Source organism: Poecilia mexicana, unplaced genomic scaffold (assembly GCF_051168715.1).
Source record: "Poecilia mexicana isolate PSO_F unplaced genomic scaffold, ASM5116871v1 scaffold_9, whole genome shotgun sequence".
Classification (NCBI taxonomy): Eukaryota; Metazoa; Chordata; class Actinopteri; order Cyprinodontiformes; family Poeciliidae; genus Poecilia; species Poecilia mexicana.
This window is the reverse complement of record NW_028263378.1, coordinates 14,112,151-14,139,778: the sequence shown is the minus strand read 5'-3', so window position 1 is coordinate 14,139,778 and position 27,628 is coordinate 14,112,151. Positions and strand designations below refer to the sequence as shown.

Below are 27,628 nucleotides of genomic sequence, written 5' to 3'. Positions count from 1 at the left end.
TTAAAAAAAAAACAACTCACATTTATTGAGACGAATCGATCATTTGGCTACTTTAAGACCATTTAGAATTATTCCTGATTAAATGTAAAACATGTACAAAAACAATTTGTCATTTCTACAGCACGTCTGGTAGGAAAGAAAAAAAGATATATACATTTTTACAGACCCCCAAAAAACAAACAAACAAAAAAAAGAGAGACAAGGTAATGAGTTTTGTAAAAATGACAAATTCCTCCTTAACCTGAAGTATGACTTCAATAATTTAATCTTCTAATGTTAAAATATGCTTTGCAAAGAGAGAACCCCCCCAGCACGGTAGTATTTTATCTCAACATGTTAGAACAAGTGGCACTATCTGACAGACATTGCATCATTTGTTTACTATTTATGGTCTTTTCTTAAAACCAAAAATACCCACTAACTCAGGAAAATTAACCCAGCAGACAGAATAATCATAGTTGGTTCCAGTTTACAAAGCGTAAACTATTCAAACAATAAGACATTGAGAGTGTTTCGCGGTGAAAGGCTTGATGGGAATGAACTTTTAACAGAACGAATCTGTGGACTCTTAAGCTCAAACATAGTAAGTTCTGGGAAATAAAAAGTAAATCACAGTAAGACTGCTCGACACCTTTTCACTGATAAACAGCTTTAACCTTTAGTAAATACCCTGGAGAAAACAGCGAGTATGAAGAGTGAAAATGTAAGGTAGAAATTAGATGCTAATAGGGCAAATTATGAAAAGGGCATTAATGGAATTTGAGGATTAAATCAAATCCCTTAAACTCTTACTTCAGATTTTCACCAATTGTTCTTTCAAAACAGGATTAGAGAAGAAATATCCCCCCAGTTATAAACTCCATTAGGTCCCTTTGTAACACTGAAAATTCTTCAGACAATGGACACCTTTTACACTTTTCCATGTCTGAAACTTGTGTGAATTATGTCATTGTGGCTCATTTGTGGCATCATTGTGTTAAATAAATCAAAACATCCCATTTGAGTCGTTTTAACAATAAAAAGTACAGTGCATGGGTGGACCGCTACTGCTACGGTGCAGTTAGTAAAAACAAACAAAAAAAAAATGAGTTACTGTTAAGACATCTTAGATGGTAGGTGTCAGGGACGCAAGCCGAGGTCAAAAGTCATCAATGTCCATGCTGGAAGATCAACAGTCTGAAGTAAAACACAGAACAGCTTATATTGTACACACTGCCAAACGGCCATCTGTCGGTTTTCTTCCGCCTGTCCTGCTCATTTCTCTTTTCCGCATCTTCCTCTGGTTGTTACAGCGGTTCATCAGGAGCCTGGGGTCCGGCCAGACAGAGTTCCCCTTTGGTCACCGACCAGCAGCTGGTCCACCTCAGAAAGCAGAAGCTGCCAACAGCTACACGGTTCCTCGTCCTCAACCAGCAACATACCGCTCCACAAAGGTTCCCAGTGGTCACAGGCACAATAAATATCTGCAGATCAAATATCTGTGTCTTTTCAGTAGATGGAATAGAAAAATGTGCACGCCCCTCTTCATGAGTCGAGGTGAACATTATCAGGATTCTGTGAATGTTTGTGGGTTTTGTTGTATTTTCAGTAGATGACTTCGTAAACAGTGGCCTTCTTGTCTCCTGATCCAGTAACGATGTACTTGTCGTCCACAGATATGTCACAGCTCAGCACCGAGGAGGATTCTTTAGACTGAGAAAAATACAAGCAGGAAGAAACAAAAGCTTCCAGTGAAACCAAAATATTTTATGAATCATTTAATAGAGTAATTATCACAACATCCTTTATAAAACTGCAACACTGATGGCAAACAACCGGAGTAGGAAGGTTGCATTTTTGGTATGTAGTCTGAACTAATGGGTTTGTTGTGGTTGCATGTTCAATGCACTTTGTAATCTATATTTTTGTTAGTAAATGACATAAAAACCAGTTTCTCATATTGTATATTGCAATGCTTTAAAGAGTTTATATTCAGTAATGCAGTAATGAATCTGCTGGCCTTCTTGAAAACATTAAATGGAAAGTCGACTTCCACTTTCAGCATCAACAAGCGTGAACAATATGCTGATATTTTAGTACCCTGACATGGAAATATTGAAATAGAGTCACGTTCAAAGTAGAGAAAGAGTAACGGGACATCAAAGTTGGATGCTAAATCCAAGGTTGCAGTTTTACATACTTAATCAGATAATGTTTTAACTCCTTCAACCAACCTGGAAAATACTGGCTCCATAGGGTGTTCTCCATGCGTTCAGCAGGTTGTCCTTCCCTGTACTCACAAACCACTTTCCTGTGCGGAACACAAAAACAATCACATTGTCAACAACATGCCGTCACCAGCAAAGAGGGATCCTAAGATAAATAAACATTCCTGAATGTGCGACAAGAGTTTCCTACCACAGTAAGCAAACTGCAGGGACAGAACGCAGCTCTCATGTAGGTGAAGCTGGTATTTGTCAGGCTTGGTGACATGAAGGACCTCCACGTTGCTGCTCTCCATTCCAACAGCGAGCCATTCCCCCGTCGGACAGTAGCCAAGAGAGAAGATCTGGACAGAAACAGCATTAGCTTCGAGTTTATAACTCGGTGGGAAAATGTAGCTTTGTTTCACTTGGGATTTATTCACTATTACTTGATATGTTCTACCGTGTTTCCCCGAAAGTATCTTTTTATCCCCAAAAGCCCCACTATGTCTTACTTTCGGGGTATGTCTTATATTGAAAAAAAATTGTCGAATTTTTTGTTTTAACCATAAAACGCGGAAGTGGGCAGGAGGCGGCGCTCATTAAGATCAGAGGGAGGTGGCAGACGCGGCGACGTATGGAGAGGGGGACGGTGCGGACGTGGGCAGGAGGCGGCGCACAGCTAGATGAGAGGTGTTTCCCCGAAAAGTAAGATATATGTCTTACTTTTCGGGGTACGGCTTATATTAGCCGACCCTCCCTGAAACCTCCGATACGTCTTACAATCGGGGGTGTCTTACTATCGGGGAAACAAGGTATGCTAAGCAACTTTTATTAATTTTAGAAATTAGAGTTGATTTTCTGATATGAGTGTTCACCTGAGAAGTAAAGTCGTGTTGCTGCAGTTGCCGTCCCTCCCTGAGATCCCAGGAGCGAACAGTGTTATCCAGACCTCCTGTCCACAGCTTGGTGCCGTCGTTGGAGATGTCGATGCAGCTGGCTCCGTCTGTGTGACCCTGAAACTGCCTGCAGGATGCACACACAAGGTCATGGTTAAACAAAGAACCAAGACACATCATCACTCCAGAGGGAATTCAAAAAGAACCGTTGATTTCTGAGGAGTTTAAAGTTACGACAGAAAACTTGCCACATCGTCAGTTCTAGTTGCAGAATCAATGCATCTCATCTCTTACCTAACAAGCGTCTGGTTGTGTAAATCCCAGACTGCAATGTTGCCGTCACTGCAGCAGGAGAAGCACACTTTGGAGTCGGGGCTGATGGCCAGAGCGTAGCATGCAGGTGCTGATGATGTCAGCTCTGCTTTAATCCTGGGAGTGGGTGTGGCCAGATCCCAGATGGACAGTGTGCTCGCCTCACCGCCCACGATGAGTGTCCGACCATCAGGGAGGAGACGGCAGGAGCGGATGTAGTTGTCTCGGTTCTGATGATGTAGGATAAAAGGAAATACATGTTGAACAATTAAAACGTCACACAGAAATAAAAAAATTAAAAAATTCAAATACTATTTTAAAACAAATGAATAGTAAAGGAAAAGCTGCCGCTTTGCTCCGGAAGAGTCATGCTGTCTGTCTTCAATCTCAAGCTCTAATTTCTCAATAATTGAGAAAGTAGTTTATGAGTGAGACTCTTGGAACCAAAACTGCAGTAAAATAAATATTATTAGTCCTAAGGAGTCTGAACATCCCAGTTTTTCAAGGATTTTGTTCCAGAGCTGAGGAGCGTAGTCCCTAAACGCCTCAACTTGTTCTCTGAAAACCTGAGGGGGCTCCATGGTAAATTACTGAGAAGCAACTTAGAAATGCTTTTTTTCTAAAATTCCTTTCAGACCAATAAGAAAACCTTAAAGTCTTTCATGTCAAACAGGAAGCCAGTGCAGCGATTTAAGAACTTGTGTAGGATGACCCATTTTTCTGATTTTGGTTAACAGAAGGGAATCTTTCTGTCCCATCAAGTCATTAATATTTTGAACTCACTGATTATTGTGGGCTGTGGTGACACACAGGAATAAGGTTGTGTTGTAAGCATACATTTAGTGAGTCACATTGTAGTACTCTGTAATTAAAGATAGATGTTGAATTAAAGTGGCCCAATAATGGATCCTTGAGGAACCCCACAATTGATTTTTCACCCAAATGACTCATTGTGGTCGCTTTCTTCCAAACATCCTATAAAAAAAAAACAAACAAAAGAAAAGCAAAAGAAAAAAAAAAAAAAAAAATCAAGACAACATCAAACTTTACTCACCAAGCAATCGAGTTGTGAGACGGGGCTTTTATTTCCAGGGTGACTGATGTCCCAGACCTTGACGCATCCCTTTCCTCCTGTGTAAACATGGCGGGTGGGGTTACTGATGGTGACGGCGCACACCACCTCTCCGTGGTTCAGCGTGTTGATCTGGCGGGCGTGACGAGGGATTCCTGGTCCCACCAACGCGTCTGGGGGAAAAGGAACTGGCTGCATCTGTCCGTCTGCTGCAACGTGAAAGGAGTATGCACTGAATGCACAAAGGAAGAGAGAAAATTAATTGCAGAAAATTGTGGGAGCAAAACAAAGCTGACAACGTGAAAGGAATATACTTTATAATGACTTAACATGGCCTTTTAGGAATTATACTTTTGTTTTTTTTTCTGCATCCGAGGCAGCAAAATCATACTTACGGCTTTCCCCCAGGAATTCCTGCAAGACTCGGGGGCATTCCCGGAACTCGCATGTGAGGGTGAGGATCAAACCCAACCTTGAAAAGAAGAGACACATTTTAGAAGGACAGTTCACATATATGTCCCATTGGTAGACACCAAAGAGACAGGTCAATATTAACCTACAGAGAACAACGCAAACCCTCATGATTGCAAGACAAACTTGATTTTACTGCCCTCCTCCCCACATTGATCCAACACACACAAACTCATGGAGCTGCTAAGTACACAACCCCGAGTCAAGTGTTGCCCAGACACAGCTGTGTCTCCTAAACCTATTTAAACTGTGTAATGAACACTGAGCAAATACACCCAGAAGTGATGAGCTGATTGCTCACAAAGACCAGTGGAATGACGCTCTGCATTTGTCAACTTTTCACACAGCTTGGAAAATAAAATGCTCAGGCAGTCAGTGGAGCTAATTGTATTTCTTCACCTTCTTGTTGGAATAACGCTCAACCTCAAAGTAAATTTGTTCAAGTAAAACTACAAATACAACACAGAAAGTAAAACAAAAAAGTGAACTCCCTACATACAGAAATCGATGGCATCCATGTTTGATTAAGGCGTGACAAGTGAATTTGATCTTTAGATCCGAAAGTGCAAATGTTTGATCTACTGTCAAACTAGGCAAACCAACGTCAACTGAGCTACACAGATGTTGGAGTCATAAACCTTCTGGGTACTAAAACATCAAGAATACTTCCTCAAAGCTGCAACTCATAATAAATATTGAGATAGTAAATTAAAAAGGAGCTTGAACCCGACTGCAGCTTCAAGGCCCAGATGTGATTTTACAGAAAATCAAAGGAAAAAATAAGAACCACTACAGAACCCAATGAAGTATTAGTACTCAAGTCCCTATTAATCTAAATCCTACTAATACCCACACTGGGGAAATATAAAATTAACTAATATTGTGTTTTTTCTTTGCATTTGAGAATATTTCATTTTAATTCCACTCATGCACATTTTTATGTGATTTTATTATTTTATTTTTTTTAATCACATTTTATGGTGGTTATGGAGTAAAAACAAAAAAAAGTTGTAAGAAGCCACAGAGTTGTTAAACTTCCCCCTCTAAAAAAAAAAGAAGTCAGGGTTTAAGCAATTTTCCTAATGTAAAGTTCAAGCATGTTCAAGGTAAGTTTCCACATTTTTGCAGCCCCACATTTGGAGATTAAAACTATACAAATGAACTAAAAAAAAAAAAGACAGTTTTAATTCTCCATTATATGATGCAATTTATTAAGAATGTCTTGTGACAGTATTCTATATTCTTTAGGAGGGACAGTAAAACATAAAACTATGTTTTGAAATATCTCTCTCACACCTGCCTGATACGAGAACAAAACACTTTCAAGAATTTCAAGCACCCATGTGAACCTGGAATGTGCAAGTTTCTGGTCGTATTTACAAAGACCCTAAGTATAACTTAAAATCTTTAAGTTATACTGAAGTTGTAAGTTTAATTTAGTACGGTTTGTCTTTTTACTTTTAATATTGACGAAGAAAAATAAAAATTCCTAGCATGTTCCATAAATTGCTTAATTTTCTACTCACCATCGGTGAACGACCGTACGCCGCTACAGCGGCTGCAGCAGCCGCACTCATCTGAGGTGACATGTTGTGTAGGCCTGCAGCATAAGCAGCAGCACCAGCTGCACCCGCTAACTCTCCATTCATTCCTGCTGCGTGGGGCAGCATGCCAAAGGCACCCGGATACGGGCCTGGTACCGCCAGAGGAGTCCGCAGACCTGCAGCTGGAGAAATGCAACAAAGAGAGTGAAGTCTGTCCTCTTGTTTAAAACAAATCCTTGATGAAAACTCAGTTTTCGTCCAGGATGCAAAGAGAAATCAGGAGAAAATACTTAAACTTCCAGAAACAAATTTACTGCAGCATTTAGAGAGTACATGTGTGCCATAAAAATAAATGACTGAGCAAGAAAACTTCTATTACCATCAGCAGGATGTTTTACAGAAATTAAAGAAATCATTTTGATCCATTTGAGAAGAGTAAAGTCTTGCATGTTTTCAGTCTCTTCACTCATAATAAGGACATTTGAATTGTTTCAACTGTGATTAAAACAATTTTTTGTGCAAGACCTACTTGGTGGATGGGGTATCTCCATCGACGGGGGTTTCGATAGGCTTGGTCTCACCCCAGGAGTGGAGCTCGGACCAGGTGTAGAGTCGCCTCTGGGTGTCGGAGTGCTAGACTTTAAACCAGGGGTCCCAGCCTTATCTCGCTGCCAAACGGAAACAAATCAAAGAATATAAAGACAATATATTCAGTCATAAACTGTGTTTTTCTGCAACGCAGTGAAGCAGATAGACAACTGTACCATTGCCATCTCTTTGGACTTGAGAGAAGAGGAGCTGGTCGATGAAGCGGTCGAGGCTGGACTACAAGGATCTTTTTTGAGAAGACGTGCCTTATCCAGGCCGTTTTCTCTGGGGGACGGAAGCGGTGTGCCGCGAGGAGAAGCTGCGTCCTGATGGAAAAACAAACGATGAAGTACATGAGAATAAAGCTGCTCCACAACAGTAATGTACAGATTTTCCTGTTTATCAGAAAACTAAGCAAAGAGTCAACAATAACCCTCCAAGAAACTGCAAGCATTACAAAGTGCGTAATTTGACTAAGTAATTTCTCCTCAGAACAAATGGATTTTATTTTGAAAAATACATCACACCACTTAATAAAAGAGTGGCAAGATGAAAGCCATTATTGAATGAAAGCAAGAAGACGCCCAGTTTGAACTTTGTTACAAGTCATGTCGAAGCAGCAAACATGTGGAAGAAGATGCTTTGGTCAAAGGGGAGCAAAATTAAAACACTATGTGTGACAGAAAACTCACAGCACACATTAACCTGAACACACAATCTGCATGGTAAAACACAGAGGTGGCTCCACCATGCTGTGTGCACTGGAATCAGGAAATTTGGTAAAGCTGCACTGGAAAATGGGCAAACTTGTATTGCTCTATCACATGAAATCCAAATAAAATGCAGTAAAGTTTCAAGTTGTAATATGACAAAATGTGAAAAAGGTCAAGGAGTACAAATAGTTTTACTCAAAAAATAGAAACACACTGACCTCATTGGACACATCCACGACCAAGTTGTCGTCACTTTTCTCTCCATCGCTATCCTAATGGAGTTAATTATATCATCAATCATCAAAGCCTTACTTTAGACAAAAAGAGACAGAAAATCAGAAGAACTTCTCACATAATGGCTGGAATCCTTATCCTCCACTTTGCGTTTCTTGGTGTCATTAGTAAAGTCAGGACCGTTGCGGCGCTTATCTGAGTTTCTCAAGCTTTCCGGAAGCAGAGAGTTGCTCTGTAGGTAGAGGACAGAGAGCAGAAAATAATAGAAATAAAGAGATTGGAGAGAAAGATAGAAGACAGCCCTTTAGAGTGGAAGACAAACTTAAACTGCACAGTTTAGGTTTTGCTTTGCTGTGTGTACATTCTGCATGAACCTGCTAAACTGCTTGATCCCTCAGTTGCTAATTAGAAGTGTTTCCCAGCTGTGCGTAGAGCAGGTTAGAAAAACTGACTGTTGCTCAGGAATAGGTTAACGTTTGGCAAAATGATGAATTAAGTAGCGCTAACACTTTAACAGCAATCTCTTTTTTCACTTGACCAAAGCCAGTCAGAGCCAAATACAAATACATGCCTCTGAAGCTCATGATTACATTAAGTGGCTCTCGAAATCTATCAGTACTCCTTCTCCTGGCTCTGACAAGCTGCACTGGCTGCAGCATGTGCACGTGTGCGCGCGCGCGCGTGCGTGCGTGTGTGTGTGTGTGCGCGTGCGTGCGCACTGTGTAATTGACTGTGAAAGCCTGTGTGTGGAATCAAGAGTGTAACAGGCTGTCAGTGTGTATTAGTTGCATAATATTCTAGAGTCCCAAGACCAAACACACACACAAAGACAGAGCAGTCTCCCCCCCTGGCCTCCTGACCAACGGATCCTATTGTTAATGGATTAAAGCTTCATGTTGAGTCCATTATAGTCTCAGTCTGTCAATGAAATGTGCATCCAACAAACACAAGCGCATGCACGCATCCAGCGAGGGAGCGAGCAGCACTTTGAGGGGGGATAGGGTAAATGAAGGAGGATCAGGAGGGGAGGGGGTGACGAAAAAAAAAATGGGAAAAGGGGGAGATGAGATTAGAAGAGAAAAGATGGGTGTGGAGGAAAAGAAAGGTTGATGAGGAAGAGAGTGAGAGGGGGTTGCATACTGCCAAAGTCCTCCTCCTCCAGCTGCCCCTCCCTCTTCTCCTCCTCCCTTTTATTGAAAGGTTTTAGTGAGTCGAGCCCAGATGCACTGACCCGCAAAACACAAGCGATTCCCCCTCCGCCATGGTCCCCCCCACCCCCCGTTTGCTTTTAGTATGGTGTCTCTCGCTCACACACAAGCTTAGTGTCATATGACTGCTGCTCCCTCGCTCCCACCCTTTCCCAAGCCCTCCCCTCTCAGTGGTGCTGATATTAAACACAATGAGGGTCTTTAAGCGCAGGATCAGGGGATGCAAGAGGAGGGGAAGGGAAGGGGGTAATCTGCTCACTGAGGTGTTAAATAGGCACAACAATGCAGACTAGGAGAGAAAAGTGTGTGTGTTGAACGTGCGTGTGCCTATTTCTGTGTGTGTGTGTGCGTGTGTGAGCGTGCTAAAAAGCTCATTTAGAGTAGAAAAGGAAATCTAACAGTTCACAGCCGTTCTGGGGCAAAACTAAACAAGCAGGCCTAACCTCTACCCAAACACATTCAAAAACAACAATAAAAACAGACTAATGCAGGATGAAAGTCAAGTCAGTGTGAAACAAACAAGGTACGTCTGTTCATAGTGGCAACTGTAAGGTGAAACAAAGGTAAAACAAAAAAAAAAACAAAAAAAACTTAATACTGGACAGATGGATGAAAGGATAGATGGACAAACGAACAGAAAGATGGACAGATAGATAAAAACCTGAAAATGCAAAGATTGTATTTTTTTGCCACTTATTGTAAGACTTGTAAAATACTTTTACAAGTCTTAATCCCAGTCTGTTTAATCCCAGTCTTGTTCTCAATGCATAGAAAACCTTGTCAATATCTTGAAAATTATACACACACACACACACACACACACACACACACACACACACACACACACACACACACACACACATATGGCATTTTGTGAAGTGTTGTAATCAGAATGTATCGTCCCATTTGAAAGCACCTCCAAGCCAAATTTCCCTCTGTGGTGTAAAATCTATTTACTTAGAGCTGACTGTTTAAACTTGTTTCTGGCTGACGTAAAGTGACATTTACTGAACCACTGATATCAACCCAGCTGAGAAACGCTAATCTTTCTCATACAACATCTCCAATTCCCCCAAGCCAAACTCTCCCTTAAAGACAAACAAAAGCAGAAAGCATGCTGCTGGAACAGAAAGCGCTGGAGCAGAAACCGGAAGAACTTACTGTGCCAGGTTCTCGCTCTGTTGCCATTGGAAAAAGCAAGCACGTGGTTGAGGTCACCAGGTCAGGTGTTCACCGAAGCGGAAGACAAAAGAGAATACTTTGAGTGCATCTTTCTAGATAGCAATTTAAATCTCAGCGACATTCAGACTAAACCTTGTTGGTCGTGATTAGCTGATTCAAACATTTTTAGTGGAAACAAAACCAATTTCTCAACTGGTCTTATATCATCTGGCTTTTCTGTGGTAGAAAAGTCTTCTTACCCCTGAGGTGATCAGGTCCAGCAGCGTGAGAATCCGGCCCACCAAGGTGAGGCTTCTTCTCACTTCCTTCCTTTCCTGCCAGATGGGGAGGAATAGCACCAAGTGCTCCCGACAGCGCCAGGAGACTTGCTGAACCACCTAGCTGAGAGGGATGCAGGCCGGCGGGATGAGGGGTGAGGGGAACCGGAGCGCCGCCGTGGTTATGGGATAGGTGCTGCTGCCAAGCACAAGAGAGAAAAGGAGCAGATGATTAGCCGGGAGACGAGACAGGGCACTGTTCAGCTGCAAAACAAAGCTGGAGATTAGGGTTTGACATTTGTAATATCCATACTTTTCCAGATTCCAATTCCCGCTTATTTTTTATTAAACCTTTTTTTTTTTACCAGGATAAAAATCCAGAGATTAAAAACCCCTTTTTTAATGGAGTCATGGCCAGTTGACAGTAACAAATACAACACAAAAACATAGTTAAAAGATGTCAAACTATATAAAAAAAAACAGGTACGTGTCATAGGATCGGCCTCAAGAACTTTTAGTTTAGATCTAAAAGCACTAAACGAAATGAATTCATTCAATTTGAAGGTTTCTTGCAGCAAGTTCCAAGATGAACTTTTTAAAGGGAGAAGAAAACTATGAATTTACACAAGATATTACAACGGATTTTAAACCTCCAACAGTAGGTCTGTTGCTAATATTTTTAGCAGTAAAAAGATTTGTAATTAAACAAGCCGTAGACTGATATATTGCTGAAGTAGTTTAAATTTTACAGGGACATACATGGACAAATAAAATCCTAATATTTAGGCAAAAAGATTCCAGTTAGCCTTGATTGTCATATTTCTGCATTTGGCAGTGAAAGGCCAAATACAATTTAAGAAGAAACTACTAACTTACCAACTCATGAACGAGCAGAAAAATAACTGTGTTTGAAATGCTAAAGTCTAAACCACACCAATGACAAAATGCTGACAATTAAATGAGCAAAAAAAGCTCCCTGGTTGTTGCCTGAAATACAACTTGTCAGCTGCCAAAAATTTGAAAACCATTGACACCTACAACTCAAACGCCTCAATAAATAAAACATAGACCCCTAATGTGTACACATGCAAAAAAAAAAAAAAAAATCAATAGTACTTTGTAACCTTATCAATCAACACTGTGGCCCAATTAAAGTCTTCAACAGATGGAATGGGATCCTTGGTGTCTGGGGTTTACATCAGCTCAACAAGCTGCTGCTTTCTTCAAGAAGGTGAACATATCATCACCCCCCATATACTGCCTCACACACACACACACACACACACACACACACACACACACACACACACACACAAACTCACTCCTCTTTCTGAGGTCAAACACTGAACAATACTGACAGCTGGGATCACAGCCCAAAGCCTGAGGATGTGGATGAGGAAAGGAGGGGGAGGGAGGCCGGGAGGAAAAGGAGGAATGACGAAGGAGGAGAGGGAGGAGAGTCCCAGCTGCTGCTTGCACTGTCAGATCTGGTGACGGAGCGAGGCGGCTGAAGGGAGAGGAGAGGAGAGAAGGAGACAAGAGGGTCAAAAACAGAAAGGGAGGGCAAGTTTGGCTGGCAGCCCTGCTCTCTTTCACACCAAATCAGGCGCTCGTCTGAGCGTGAAATGTCTTTGTGTTCCCAAACATCATTATTGCCTCCTCAGACAGCAGCCGCGGGAATCCGAGCTCACTGATTCGCCGCTAGGAGGGGAGGAGGAAGATGGGGGAGGAGAGGCGTGGGGGCACAGGAGGCGACTCAGCAGGGGTGGGAGGAGTGCTGAAGGTCAAACCGACTTTTATCTCACCTAATTGACTAACCCACCCCACCCTCTGAGCTTCCACCTTCTCTCTTCCTCTCCATCCGTCCTTCGCTGTCTGCCACCACCCCACAACGAGCGAAAGAAAAACTACTAAACGTTCTCTTGGCCACATGGCCTGCCTGACGCTCAAAAAAAAAAAAAAAAAAAGGAGAAAAACATGTTGCACATGATCATGCAAACACGTATAACACAGTCTAAATAAACAAGGCAGGCACCAACACCTTCACTCAACCATCCTACTGCTGCCTGTTGTTTTCTGAGGATAACAGAAATGTATGCTCTGCTACACTTCTCACACACACACACACACACACACACACACACACACACACACACACACACACACACACACACACACACACACACACACACACACACCAGATTCGCAAACATTCACACACAGTTACACAAAAAGCACCCCTGATGGGAGTAAATGGAGGGGAAGTATTGGTGCAGGCAAGGGGAGCCCAGTTTGTCATGGGATGTTAGTGTGAGTGGGTGTGTACAAATATATCTGGGGTGTGTGTGTGTGTGGAGGCAGGGGCAGCATGCTTCATTACACTCATTTAACTCACAAACAGGGTGAATGACAGACCGGCGTGGGAGACGAGGAGGTTGGAGGGGGGGTTGGGTGTAAGGACAACGTTGTGACCCCCCTCTCCCCCCTGCCTTCACCTCCTTTACAAACACTAAAATCCTGCAATTAAGACTCAAAAAGCAACTGCCAAATCCACCTCTCACCCCATCACACAAAAAACAGAAGCCCCCCCCATCAGTCCACGCCAGCTAACAAGCCCTCCCCACATTTAACCAAACCCAGTGGGATCAAACCCTCTGATCCCCCCTGCCCACTCTTTGCAAAAACAAAAGCTACATACACCCCCCCTTTTTTTCCCACAATTCCCTAAACTCAGACTTCTAATCCTCCCCCTCCAGCCCTGTGGCTACAAAGGTTCAGATTCTTTTTTTAATTCCTACTTAAAGATCATCTCATTCTCCAAGTGGGCGGAAACTTTGTTTCACTGTGGAGCTGAGCGTTCTCTATCAATCATCTCATCGATGTCCTTTGTGCTTCACCATCTACAAAATATTAAATACATTTAATTACATCCAATTTATTACAATAAAATAAAATAAAAAAAAATTAATAAATATTCCACTACTGGTGTCTAGCGAGTACCTTCAGTGTGATTCAGTGATTTAAGTGAGTGTATCTGCTGATACAGAGTCTGGGTGCAACCCAAACCTTTTTCCATACAGCGACAAATTGCTGATCACACAGACTGAAGTTTAGAAAAGTTATAAAGTTTTATGGTAGATGGCTTAGCAACTGTGCAATATAATACAGAAGGTCTCTTCTACTCAAATTGACTTTAACGATCAAAATGGCAGAAAATATAATTGCAACTCCTTTGTACAGAACGGAGTGAAATGAAATGAATGGAATGGTATCAGAGTGACATACAAGGTAGAAACATTTTGAAAGCACTGTGGTTAAAAAACAAAAACAAAACAAAAAACACAACATTACTGTTCATCCCTGCTTTGAAATAATTTCAGACCAGTTTTAATGGTTGAGCTGGTCTGACCTGATTACAGTGTTTAGTTTTTTAGCTGTATTTGATGTCTTTAAACGTTACTCCATTTGTGAATCACAAAACAAAAGGATGGTTTTTAATTGTATTTTTTTTTTTAGCTTGCAAACAAAATTAAGTTAGTGTAAGATACACGTTTCAGATTTGGAACTTAAGAGTTACTTCACTTTTTCTTTCCTTTATTGGAGGCTTTGGACTAAATTTAATTCCTGTAGTTCAAAATTTAAAATACACAGACAAACCTGAATGGGACATTTCTATAACAAAGACACATAATACAGCTTGTGATATTGACTCCAATATTTAAATCTTCAATTTTTTTTCTTTTGAATACTATCCAAGTTTCCAATTTCATTCTTGTAAACACCTACCAGCAAATGAACTGTCAGTGACCTTGATAAATATAGCTACAGTAGTTATAAAAGAGCTTATGGAATACACACACAGGTGTTAACAGCTGACAAACAAAGAATGGAAATTTATGTGATAAAATCGACATCAGAGATTCATCAATCATGCTTCTTTAACACCAAAATTTTGAATTTTCTTTAAAAGGTTTGACCAGCAAACTCTAATTTTGACCAACTCAATTGTTTAAGTCTAAAGGCAAAAGCAAAAAATGAGCAAAGTTCTACAGGTAATTAAATGTAGGTAATAGTTTTTAATCCAACAGAAAATGAAGAAATTTCTGAAATATTCATTGTTTTGCATCTACAAAGTCGTGGCTAATTTCTTATTTCATTTTCGTTAAACAAAAAAACTTCATCAAAATTAATCAATGTGTCATATGACGATAAGCAAATTGTGTGTTTTTAGGTTGGCCTCGTCTGATTTCTGACTGGTGCAGCTCTAACTTTGAGTGAAAGCAAGTAAATAATACATATAACCTAAGAGTGCAGTTACATTTAAATCAGAACTGCATTTGTATAATGGCTATTTAAAGGAATTTTTAATCAAATGAAGTTGAAACGTGTGTGTGTGTGTATATAGACCTATTGCAACCACACTACACACAACTCAAGCCACGCAAACTTAAAGCCACATAAAGGAAACAAAAGAAAACCCTTTTCTCTCTTAGGATCTTTCTTATACTTTTACCACATCTTCAAAAATAAAATACATTTTCAAGAACATAAAAACATGGGATTTGTATAAGTGAAGAGAAATTAGAGGAATACACACTGTAGGTGGAAGACCTGGCAGTCCACGTACCCCGATGACTGCGTTAAGCTCTGCCATGGTGACCTGTTTGGCCCGCTCCACAGCTTGAACCACCTGCTGCTGATGCTGTAACACACGCAGACAGACAGAACAATGCTTATGTCTGAGAGGCAGCTTGTATAACTAAAATAAAAAAGGTGTATAAACGTCAAACAAAACACAGTCTGTTGAGGAAAGTCACACACATACTTACCTCCTGTGAGAGGAAGGGAATGACTTGCGCACAGATGGTGTTTAGTCTCTTGGCAATCTCAGTCTGATGACGGAGGAGGCACACAGAGATAAAAAGAGACTCGATTGTTAATAACATAATTGCATCAATTTAGAAATGACAGCTGTTCAGTTACACCAATAAACCAATACAAGTGCGACACACACGTACAGACTCGCGTTTTAAGAATGCACAGACAAAAAGCCTCATCTGAATACGAAGCTACACATGAACACAACTTCTATCTGCACTCAAATTCATTTCAGATGTTGGTTCTGATTGTTCAGAGTTCTTATTGTTCAGATCAGAACAATAACATTTTCTTCTAATTATAACTGGGGATGTCAAGTTTCTCTGTAAATTTATTCTTTATGTCTTTTAGCTCAGTCTCTATCCTCTGTGTTCTTGTCCTTCTTTCCCATCAGCACTTCAACATAATCTAATCACCTCCTAACTTAGTTTTCCTTCCCCCTGTATCCATGCCAACACATCCGCCTGCTCCGAAACCCCCCGGAGGTGGCTACAACTGGCTGAAACCAAATACCCCCCTCAGTAGCTCCAAATCAGATAAAGTGTCCCATATTATACATCATCCAATCTAACAGATACAACAACGTCCAGCGTGAGGAGAGAATCGGAGGAGCCATCAAATATCAGCTGTAATGGCTCAACAGAGAAAACGTCCCACCCAGCATAAATAGAAGCTCAAGAACATGGCGCAAGGATCACTCACAACTGTTCATATGCTTTTAACTTATTCAGATTTCACCAAGCTTCAATCATTGTTGCATTTTGTATTTCACAGCAAACATGCGGGAAAAATGATCTCATCAACTGAGCTCCCGAAAATAAACTCTGAAATTCATTTAAATCCAAAACTTCATGGAAATGTTGTTGAGACGTCAAAAAAAACCTCCACTAACCGCTATACGTCAGCATGAATTGTAATTAAGACGTGGATTATTTCAATAAAAGTTGCTGGGATATCTGTCACCCCTTGAACCACAAGTATTTACTGGTTTAAAGAGTGGATTTCTTTGAAAACGAGGAAGCAATTTCCCTTTAAGCTTAAATATACTTGCTCTAATTGGAAAGCTCCAACACACACATACTTGGCAACTCACCAAACTACAAACCTTGCCACAGTTCAGCCAATTATGTGCTAGAATGAGCTTAAGCAGGAACCAGTGCATTCTCAATGAATCCCAAACCAAACAAGCAACTCCTTAACCTATATGACTAAATGCAAAAAGTACGAAAAGATAACAACTGGCAAGATTTATAAAATTACAACCCAGACGAATGTAAATAAGGTCAAAGTAAACTGAGACTAAGCTAACAAACAGAGTTAACTCATTATTTGGTCTACATAACATTGTTTCAGCTTCAATATCTCTATGACCACAGTTACATAACAATGTCAACGAGGACAATCTAACGCTGGAGTTTAGAGTACAACTTGAAACGAAGGCTGAATTAAAAGTCTGAAAACTCGGACAATGAATGGAAAATTCATCAACAAAAATAAGTTCAAATACCCATGAAGTCAGGCTGTCATGATTGTAAAGTCGGAGATAATGGACAATATATCTTCCTCTATATTTCAATTCCCAAATTAAACAATTAGCAGCTAGATTAGTTATGTAAAACATGACTATAGAAAATAAACTGAGAATCATTCTTCAGTAGAAGCCTTTTAAGATCATTGTTTCAATTAAAAAGCTACATGTTGTTTTGCGCCTTCCAATCAACTAAATGGTTTTCACATAGAATGTGGAGTTGAAGTCAACCCCGCCCCAATATTACTTAATATACCTCAGCACAGTAACAAACCATCCACATGTTTTACATAATGCTCAGGTGACTGCTGCGACTTGTTAGCCACACGTGTTTGGTTCCTTAATCCCAACTATAAGCTCTGAAAGCACACAAGTCTCCTGACCTCATCAAACTGACTTTTATAATGTGACAGTAGAATATATTCATCAGTGTGAGCTTTATGATCTGAAATTGGTTGTTGTTTCATTACATTGTTTTTATTCTGGATAATGGAGATTAGCACGGTTTATACGGATGTAATCAAATTCATCTCAAATACTTCAGCACACATGTTTTAATTTTGACAAACCCTTTTTAAAGATGAAAGCTACTTTAACTCATCCTGTAAACTGACAAATCATTGGGTTGCATACTCCAGCAAATACAGCATTCATTTTCAAAACGGCGCAAACCGAAGTTAGTGTGGAACTGCTTTTGACATGAGATCAGTAAGTGTATGTATTTGAAATGCAATCAATAGTGTGTTTATCTGCGATGAAACAGTAGATCAAAGGTGATTCTGAAACCTCGGAGTGTTTCTATTTGTGTTACACACAGTTTGCAACTTTGTACCTCATCTGCCTACTGCAGAGTATGTTTTATGCTGCAGGTAGAAAGCTGTCTTTTGCCTGTTCTGTGTTGTGTAACAAATAGTATACTATAAGTAATTCTGTAAATCACCTGCAACTAAAAAGAATAATCTGTAGAATGATCCGTTATATCATTTATGTCCAAAATGTCAACTTTCTGCAATGTTTTCATCAGAAAATGTTGTCATCTAGAGAGATGAAAACCAGTCTAAACCGATACCCATGTCCAAACTCATCACTGGTAACTTTGTGTATCCTTTTTCTCACAGTAAACTCTAAGACTTTCTAAAGCAAAAACACACCTTAGTCATTTAAACGGTCTCACCTTCATTCTCCAAAGACTCAATGTCAAGCCAGCCAACAATGCTTAACAAGCTTTAAATACAGATCTATTTCAGGCAGACTACATGTGTTCATCCATTTACAGAATCTTGTCGTAAGCCAATAATTAGCTTTGTAGAAAAGGTTAAGTGATTAGGCAGGTAGAATAGCTTGAGCAAAGCTACTATCAGGTTATCCCAGTTAATCTAACCCACTAAACAAAATCACGATTAATCAAAGTTGCAACAGAAATCTGTGGCTTTATCTTTTAAAAATAATGAAAAAATTAACATAGCAAGTCTACTGATATTGATCACTAAGTATGTCACCCTGTAGATTTTTCTTTTGCTTGTTGTCACACTTTAAAGTTTTATAACAAAAAATGTCATTTGAGTCAAAAACAGTATAGAAAATACACAAAGTTTTCAAATTATAAACTCATTTAATAAGAGATTGACATTATCAGATTTCTGCCAGAAAACAACAGATTTCTTAAATAGAACTTGTCTATCAACATGAGGCAGACTAAAAGACCTCAAAAACTAACATCTTGAATGTTTGAGTCATGTTGCAACTCTTGTAAGACTAAAATATCATTTTAGAAGTAGACACTCATTACTACAATTGAACCTAGCGGTAGTAGTGTGAAAGTATGAGGATGCTTTGCTGGATCTGGAGGACCAGCAATCATGAAAACTACATTCTGCCTTCAGTTTGTGGGCTCAGTTTTTTGGGCAAGCAAAATCATAGCCAGAGGAAAAGGCTAAACAGGATGACAAAGAAGGCGGAAAGAAGGCATCAAAAAAATGAAGAACGATATAGAGAATCCTGTACATCCTCTTCATCAGACTGCTACACAACAGCAGTGTCTTTAATCTTACCATCTACAACAGCTCTTTGAAGATTTGATTTTTGAATTGATTTGAATAAATAAGTCTGAAGCATGGAGGAGCTTCGAAGCCTGAACTCCATGGACCCACACAGTCAGTGTTTCAATGGCTTTATAAAGAACGTACAAACTCTTCATGTGAATAACAAGGTTCTGATGACTGGCAGAGTGAGTACATGCAGTGACATACAAGTAGGCTGTATTAGCATGCAGATAAAAGCTACATTAGCTTAACTAATTTTGCTAGTTTGATACCAACTACTACAGTAAATATCTCTGATATTTACTTCAGTATTACACAGAGATGGGTAGCGTACTCAAAAATTGTAACCAAGTAACATTTGTAACGAATGTATCGTTTAGAAGTTAGACAGGAATGAGGAGAGAGCTAGTTCTAAGTTTGTAGCTTGGTTATTGTTGTTTTAGTAATTCCATAGCAACTGCCTACCAAGATGGCTGTCAGTTAGAGTTTGAGTAAGTGTGATGTCACATGAGAACTATGTCTAAAATTTAAAAGTAGCAGGACCATGATTTGAAGCATACCAGCAGCAAAACCACATCTAATGTAAAATACTGAATGCTCCAACACTAGATTTACTCAGGTCATGTTGGAAATTAAATGTGTTTGATCTGAAAACTCATAAGTATGACAAAACGGCAAAAACAAAAGTCATATGTAATACTTTTTTACAGCAATATGTTTTTTTGGAAAGCTAAATTTTAACAATACATGGCAGCCTTCTAATTGAGTCAGGGGGGTTAAACTAAGTTGAGGAGAGAGAAAAGTTTTGATTCCCACATGCACACAGAATGAGTTCAAAAAGAACAGACTTTCCATTACACGTATAATTGGAGCATTACTACCACACAACCCCCATCCCCCTGTACATCCCCAGCAGGAGGTGGGTTGTTAGTCTGTATCCCCATACCACCCGCCCACAGAAGCCTGTTGCTCTGACAACTGCAGCCCCAAGCTAATGACCTCCCCTGGAGTTTTAGTGTGCGTGTGTGTGTGCGCGCGTTTGTGTTTACGTGTTTGAACAATAGGATGAGATGCATCTCCCTCACAAAGAGTGAACGCCAGCTTCATGTGGATATAAAATGAAAGAGGAACAGAGTGAATAGAGACGGGGTGAAAAAAGGCGATGGATGGTGGGGGTCTGGTTGAAAGAAGAAAGAGATCCCATACCAGTTATTGGAGAGTAAGGAAGTGATGAGAAAAAGGAAGAAAATTGGAGTATAAAAAGAAAGGCAACAGAGGAGATGGAGAATGTGAGGGGGAAAAAAACATTAAAGAGAAAGAATGTGAAAAAGAAGGAAAAAATTCCCTTTATTCAGTGAAGTAGCCAAGCCAATCCACCTCCAATTTCCTCTGGTCTGACTGGTCGATAGCTGTGGTAATTACTGGCAAACGCTCTCAGCTCTGCAACACTCCTGTGGGAAATGTTGGTTTGCGTGTGTAAAAGGTGAGAGGGTTCCCTCGTCAACCATATTTCTTATAAGTTGGGAATGTGCGGATGTTTGTGTGAACTCTTCCATAAACACATCTGCATTCATGATTAAATTAATTTTCTAAACCACATTAAATTGTTCTCATTTTAATTCATTATACAAAGTTTAGAGACAAGAGTCCCCTCCAGCAAGTACCAGTGTGTATATTAAACATTCTTTACTACATTGCATTCGAGATTTCCATTGACTTTAAGTTCCCAGCTCATCCAAAAAAAAAAATAAAAAATAGAGGAGCAAGCTACACTGTATCTCCTCGGTTGGCCTCACGTTGATCGATTCCTCTGCCCTCCCCAGCCCTGCCCATCTAATGTAATAAAGCAGGCCGCTCCCCTAGACAGCACCAATCAATCTACAGAGCCATTCATTCTGCCTCCGGGCTCAGCCGGCCGGCCCTAACTGGGGAAATGGAGACAGAGCCCCATCGATCACAAATAAACACACATCCACACATGGGCAGAGATACAGTGTAGCACACATAAACACGAACCATTAACACACAAACACATTTGCGCGCAGACACACACAAGGACACATCAATAGGCGCACACACTAAACACATCAAAACCCCGCCACGAGGAAGTGGAAGAGAGAACGAAGGGAAGAGACACAAGAAGACATAGTGAGCAAACAGATAGGCAGCCATACCTGCTTATGCATTTCAATGTTGAGGCCGTATGACATCTCATAGTACTGAGGAGGACAGAGAGTCAAAGGGTTAGCATCGACTGTCACAATAAAACAAAGCGTAAATGCAACTTTACAGATGAATGTTCAGCACTACTTCATCTTATCACTTAAAGATTATCAGGTCAGTCTTTTTAATTTACGTTGTTTCCCATAAAACAACCAAAGAGTTTGATTTAACGACTGAAAGGTGGCTGTATGCACACTAAGAACAACTGCTAGAGCTCAACTGAGACAGCAGACATCCCCCAAACATAACTTGTTTGAAATGTTGTGCTGAGTAACATTCAAATGAGTAAGCTAAACATTCCCATGCATCATCAAAATTTTCTATTTGAATACGAGTAACAAGTATACAAAGAAACCTTAAGGACAAAGCTTTGCGTCTTTATGCAAAAAGAGTACTGAAATTTACCCTCGAAGGTAAGGGCTTAGTGACTGCTGTGTTTTGGAGCGTCTCTCAGGCAGTTCCATCTGTTTGTTTGAAATCTTCTATCCTGTGTGAACTAAACTAAGCACTAGTGATTTTAAATATGAGCTGCCACAGCACTGTCTGGTTGTTCAGTCCCTAAACCAGCACCCCAAAGCCTGCGTTATTCCTGGCAATGCTCATCCAGGTGTGACTTTGAATGATGATTTTACACAGATAAAGAGGATTTTGTTGTCTGTACAAAATCAGAAGTGCAGAATTGTAAACTTGTTTATTATATATGGATTATTGATTGCATGGGTAAGCAATGTCAGACGTACAGAGATAAAAGCATTCCTTTCATCATGAGATACTTTTAGAAATAAATGAGTCAGAAGTCTAAACTTTTCATCTAGCAATCAGTAATAAATGCAGGCGATCAGTTAACTGAACACAGATGTGGAAACACCTGTGTCAAATAAAGATCTACAGCATTCATTGGTATTGTCCTGATGGACAGAAAATAAACAGATGAACAATGTAAACAATAAAGTCAAATTTAAAATCTCAGCTTTTTTTTGTTGTGATACTGAGATGTATGTAGAGTTAATTTTACCATTGTGTTTTTGGGTACCATTGCAATGTTTATTATTTTTAAGCTAATGTTAATATATACTAACAATTTACAGGCATGCCTCAGTAAGGAGAAGACAAACATTTGCACATAATTAAAACAAGAGGTACTTCAGGTTGCTGTGGTTTTTATACAAGCCTTCTTCATTTAGGTAATAAAGTATCCACATTAGTCATTTTCCTTTCTTTGAAAAGATTAAAGTTCACTTTACATCTGGGTAGGGAACAACATGATCTACCCCAAGGACACTTATGTAGCCCTGCTGCAGTTTGTCATGTGGAACATTGCAGGGCCAATAAATTGAAAGCTGGGATCTCACCATGACATAGTGTCTCTGCATCTCTGTTTTTTCACTGGCCAGCTTCTCACACTCCAGCTTAAGACTGTAGGGAGAAAAAAAAAAAAAAGAGTGAGTCATGAGTTGTACATCCACACATCTCGTCAAAAACAACCATCTCTACGTGAGCCTCCATTTAGTCACCAAAGCAAACATGTATTTCTGCTGTCAAATGTTGAAAATCAAAGTGTTGGATGTGGGAGGTTTGCCTCAACTCTGCTTTATCAAGATGTGAAGTTAAAAACACAATGTGGTTCGATGCCAACCCACACCAAAAACACAAACAAATGCCTGTGCACACACAACCACCACAAGGGAAGATAACTGCACACAAGCAGCCCTGGCCTATAATGCACAACTACTACTACACACACACATGCGCGCATGCACACACACACAGAAAAAAATCAGGGGTGATTTATGAAACTCTGAGCCCACACGCCACCCTTTGGCTCTCACCCATCACTAAGGCTTAGACCTACCGCAGTCTAAGAACCAACACTGATGCCTGCTGCAAATGTGTGTGCTTTCATGTTCATGTATGTGAACCTAATCCAGGTTTATGGGTTAGGCTGAAACCAGAATTGCTGTTTTCTTTGTGGTAAGGGGGAAATGACTGTGGGTAGGGTGAAATTCATAGTTAAAAAGTAAAGGACAATGTGGAAGGATTTCTCTGTAAAGACAGCTGAACTCTGTGATTGTCTACTCTACAGGCTTGGTGTAAAACCTTCATTTTGGATAAAGCTTATAGTCAGATTGCGTTAAGGTTTCCAGAGGTATCACTGTTGCTTTGTTGCTGTAGGATTAGACGTTGGGAACATACTAATCCCGTTCTTCACTTTTCCATTTTCTCCTAGAATAATCTTTTTTATGTACCATTTGAAGTAATTGCTGCAATTACCTGGATTGTCTCCGTTTCTTTTTCTATCAGCTTTCTGTCCTCAAAATACCCATTTGGTCACAGCAAGTATCTGCTGACACCATGTCTGGTTCTGCTGAACATTTTTTACAGCCAACACTAGTCTTTTCTTTCTACCATCGCCACAAGCATTGCTCAGGATGAAGGGTTCCTACAAATTCAGTGACTCAATGCGGTTTCCTGGATCTGGCATTATGTGAGCAATTGGATTTTCCTGTATTAGATTATAATTCTGATCATTTTGTATGTAGTTGAATCTGCCTATAAAGTCAGACTGGCATGGATATTAACCTGCTTGTCTGGTAAAATACCTTCAGAAGGCAAAAGTAGTTGTGAATTGGCACCATGTAAGTAACCTGAATTGAATTGCATTATCCAACTAATAATAATAACAATTATTATTATTAGAATCTTTACAGTTATTATAGAAAACATACCTGTGATATTGTGCTTGGAGAAACTGGAACTCCTCCTTTATCCGGTCCAGTGACTCTGGAATGGTGAACTTGAAGGGCTGGCCTGGAGCCTGGTGCGGTGTCTAACACAAAAAACAAACTGAATCATCAACAACATTATTATAGCCCATCACTGCTAAAAAGGCAATGGCTTGAGGATCTTATAGGAATAATATTTACATTCAGGAATTTAAGAGAAGAAAGGACCAGGTCTGACAACATGTCATTTACGTATTTATGTTTTCTTTGGAGTGTTCTTTAGTGTCCCTTTTTAAATGTTTGTCACTCACTCCTGTTACCTGTTTAGCTAAAAAAAATGGTGAATTAATCATCATGGACTAAGTGTTTAGGTACTAAAACAAGTGTTTTCTATCACAGATCCAGATATTTAATGGTCCGCAGCCCACATCTGGCTAGATGTTCCAGACAGGTGGTGTCAATAGAAAACACCGCATGAATGTGTGTTAATTTTGCAAGCAGATCCAGATGCATTGCTTATGTTTAAGAAAGAAAAAAAAAGGGGGGGAGGAGGGGACAATATTTTTAAAGCCAAATGTGTTCTTAGCAATACATTGAGAAGACATTTACCCCATTAAGAGTCTTGCTGCAGTAGATGCCCACACCTGGCATGGGCACTAAAAGGTCATATAGTAAGGGCAGCAAGAACAACTAAATCTAAACTAAATCTTTTTTTTTTCTAAACTTAATTCTTTAGAATATCATAATGTTTCAGTAAGACTCCAGATAATTAGGACAATCTATTATTTCAATATAACTGCATTGACTCCAAACTCTATTCCTTCACCACAATGTTCCCAGAACTCTGAGGTTTAGCATCTCAGCCACTAAAAACATCATGTGTAGATAATTAAGTCTATCCAACAGTATCTATCAAATATCCTAACAAATACTGCATCCAAGCCACGCGATTGCGCGGTTTCACAAATTGATACTGTTTGCAGTGTGATATATCATGTAGCTCTTGTTTTCAGCTTGACACGTTACAGTTTTTACCCCCACATTCAGTTATGATGACTGATTCATAGAAACAATTTTTCAGCCAGTGACCCTCAACTGGAATCATTGACACTCATGTGGGCCATTGGGAAAATTAACAGTCCACCCATCCAATATCACAAGTCAGCTTATACAAGGTAGTTATTAGGTACAAAGCTACTTGAAAATGAATTTAAACAGCAACTTAAGTTTTACCATTACAACACACTTAAACTCAAAAAATAATGTAGTGAGGAAATTTACTTTAAGTGCTTGAACTACTTTTGTAGTGTTGAATGATTTGTGTTAATGCTTTAAATACAGCTGACTGTATGCAATTCTGCTTGATAGTATGTTTAATTTTTAGTGACTTGAACAGACTTGTTTAATGATACCTTTGTATTACTGTCACTTTTATCGTAATTGAAACATAAAAAGACAATATGATGATAAAATTGGAAGTTTATCAGCTAATCTTAGTGTTACTCCAAGGGGCCTTCCATTTGATGATCCCTTACAAACCTTTCTGTTGGCGCCCCTGTTAGCAGACGCACATTTAAAATATCCCACAACTTTTAAGTTACATTGGCCCCGTCAATCCATTCTGCTCCTCTAAACAAATATGGGATGGTATTCGCACAAGATAATCTAACGATGAGGTGCAAGAGGAGGCGTAAAGAGTCGTTTACTGCCAGGTGAAGCATTGCTGGAGGGGAAGTAACTTACCGGGTGTCGCCCCTGGGGAAACATCTTCTCTCTCCGGGGAAAGGAGTGCTTCAAACCCCGCCAAGGAGGAATCAAAGAACAGGGGTGTGTTTATAAAGCTCCGGATTAAGGAAACAAATCCATCCGCCTTGTTTATGATGGCCAACAATCGTTTATTTCTCAGAGACACCGACCCCCCCTGCTTGCTGATCTGAATTAATTTACAGACCGTTTCCTCGCTGTCCCTCGGTCCTTGTCTCTTGGTGCGCTCCAGCGGCCGCAAATCAACCGTGTAAGCACGGCATTAGATAAAAGGGTACGAACCAGGTGAGAAAGAAAGGAGAAACCTCGAATCCACCTCAGGCACTCCGGCGTTTGTCTTCGGGTTTATTCAGAGTATTCCAGGTATAAAGAGCCCACCAACTCAATCAAATCAAAAGAACAACAAGCCACAGAGCCGCAAACTGTCGGTTCTCAGTGAGAGCATCAGAAACATATCCACACAAGTTAATTGCTGTGAAGAGTTCCCACTTGACTCGCCGCGGTCGCTACTTGGCGGTTAAACAGTCAAAACAACTGGAATATGCATTTCCTCAACGGGTTTCCGTGGAAAATGGAGTCCGTTTGAATTTTTACGAAAAAAGAAGGAAATATATCGTTAGTTTTGATAGCGAAAATCCCCACGGCGGTGCGAATGCTCCTATATCAAAGCAGCGCTTTACCTCAATGGCAACTTTCTCACGCGGTTTCACGCTCCCAGACTAACCGAAACTACAGCCCCTCCCACAAGATGACTCCTGGCCAATCAGAGCTGCTGCTCCACGTGGGGATAAGGACCTGGTTTCAGAATTAACCAATAGCCGAAACGCAAATCTCCTCGGGTCCGTTGACCTCGCGGAGCTACGCCAGTGACGGCCAATCAGAGCCCTATTAGAAGCTGCCATTTCTGGAAGCGGCTGGGCGGGTTAGAGCGCTGGTGTAGAGGCGAGTATCAGCTGTCAATCAAAGTAACGTGGGGGCTCAGCAGGATGAGAGGGAACATACACATGCACGTAAACACGCACAGGCAAATCAACCCAGACACAAACAAAAACCACAAATATTGTTCTTTAGCGGCTGTAAACCAACAGTATTATGGCAATTCATAAAAGTCCTCCCTTTCTAGCCTGTTTATCTGGTAGCTATGTCTGTGGACAGTAAAAATCAACCTACTATATGATTTGGGATCAGAATTAATGTTTGCACAACACATGTAAATAGCCAGAAAGTTCAGCAGCAAAGGGATGAACCATTACCCAAGGTTATCCAGCATGCAAACTTTAACAACCAGTATAACAGAATTGACCAAAAGACACACTAATAGATGTGTAATACTAAAAATTACTTTGAAATTAAGATTGGCCTTATTAAGTCTAGTCCACTTTTTTTTTTTTAGTAAAACGGTTATTCCAAGAGGAGATTATTGTGTGCCTTGTAAATGATCAGTGCAGTATTAGCTTCAAATTTAAATGCATGCAGTTTGGTAAAAAAATTTCAATAGTGGGATAGCAATCTCAGCCATTCATAGGTCCAGTCGCTTTTCTTTCTGTTAACTGGTTTAGTATCAGTTTCCTACACCTCCACACCACTGTTCATAGATTGTACAATTAAAAAGTATTTTTAAAATTTGTATTCATTTTACATTTGTTTTTGTGACACCTAAACATTTAAGATCATCAAAGAAAATCAAACATAATCTGACTAAATACAATAATCAAAATGTTACTTCATTTATAGAGGGAAAAGAACTGAAAACCAAAGCAATCTGGCCCTGTGAGAAAATGCACAGCCAAAGCAACAGCTATGGAGC

General features: G+C 40.1%; 1 protein-coding gene across 4 annotated transcripts; it reads right to left on the bottom strand.

Annotated features, from left to right (window-relative positions):
• LOC106923105 (TLE family member 1, transcriptional corepressor) lies at window positions 1–26,554 on the bottom strand. Of its 4 annotated transcripts, none has more exons than XM_014995987.2 (20): window positions 25,801–26,554; window positions 24,061–24,161; window positions 22,687–22,750; window positions 21,286–21,330; window positions 15,493–15,555; window positions 15,261–15,365; window positions 10,646–10,862; window positions 10,386–10,402; window positions 8,135–8,248; window positions 8,001–8,054; window positions 7,246–7,395; window positions 7,011–7,149; window positions 6,464–6,663; window positions 4,862–4,938; window positions 4,449–4,698; window positions 3,377–3,624; window positions 3,062–3,209; window positions 2,398–2,548; window positions 2,214–2,290; window positions 1–1,692 (listed from the first exon to the last, which is right to left on the bottom strand). In XM_014995987.2, exons 1-20 carry the CDS (start codon window positions 25,822–25,824, stop codon window positions 1,585–1,587), a joined length of 2,352 nt encoding a protein of 783 aa, XP_014851473.1. In that variant the 5' UTR covers window positions 25,825–26,554; the 3' UTR covers window positions 1–1,584. The 4 variants fall into 4 exon arrangements, with proteins under 4 accessions (XP_014851473.1, XP_014851474.1, XP_014851477.1 ...); XM_014995988.2 differs by having other exon boundaries at window positions 10,646–10,859; XM_014995991.2 differs by having other exon boundaries at window positions 15,291–15,365.
• Window positions 26,555–27,628: the final 1,074 nt, after the last annotated feature.

What these genes read in the sequence shown, in the direction of transcription:
- LOC106923105 (XM_014995987.2), bottom strand. Translation starts at nt 25,824, where the DNA reads ATGTTTCCCCAGGGGCGACACCCG. An exon ending in TGCAGAGACACTATGTCATG is followed by an intron (nt 21,331 to 22,686) that starts GTGAGATCCCAG and finishes TGTCCTCCTCAG; the next exon opens with TACTATGAGATGTCATACGG. An exon ending in TCGTGGATGTGTCCAATGAG is followed by an intron (nt 7,396 to 8,000) that starts GTCAGTGTGTTT and finishes TTTTTCCATCAG; the next exon opens with GACGCAGCTTCTCCTCGCGG.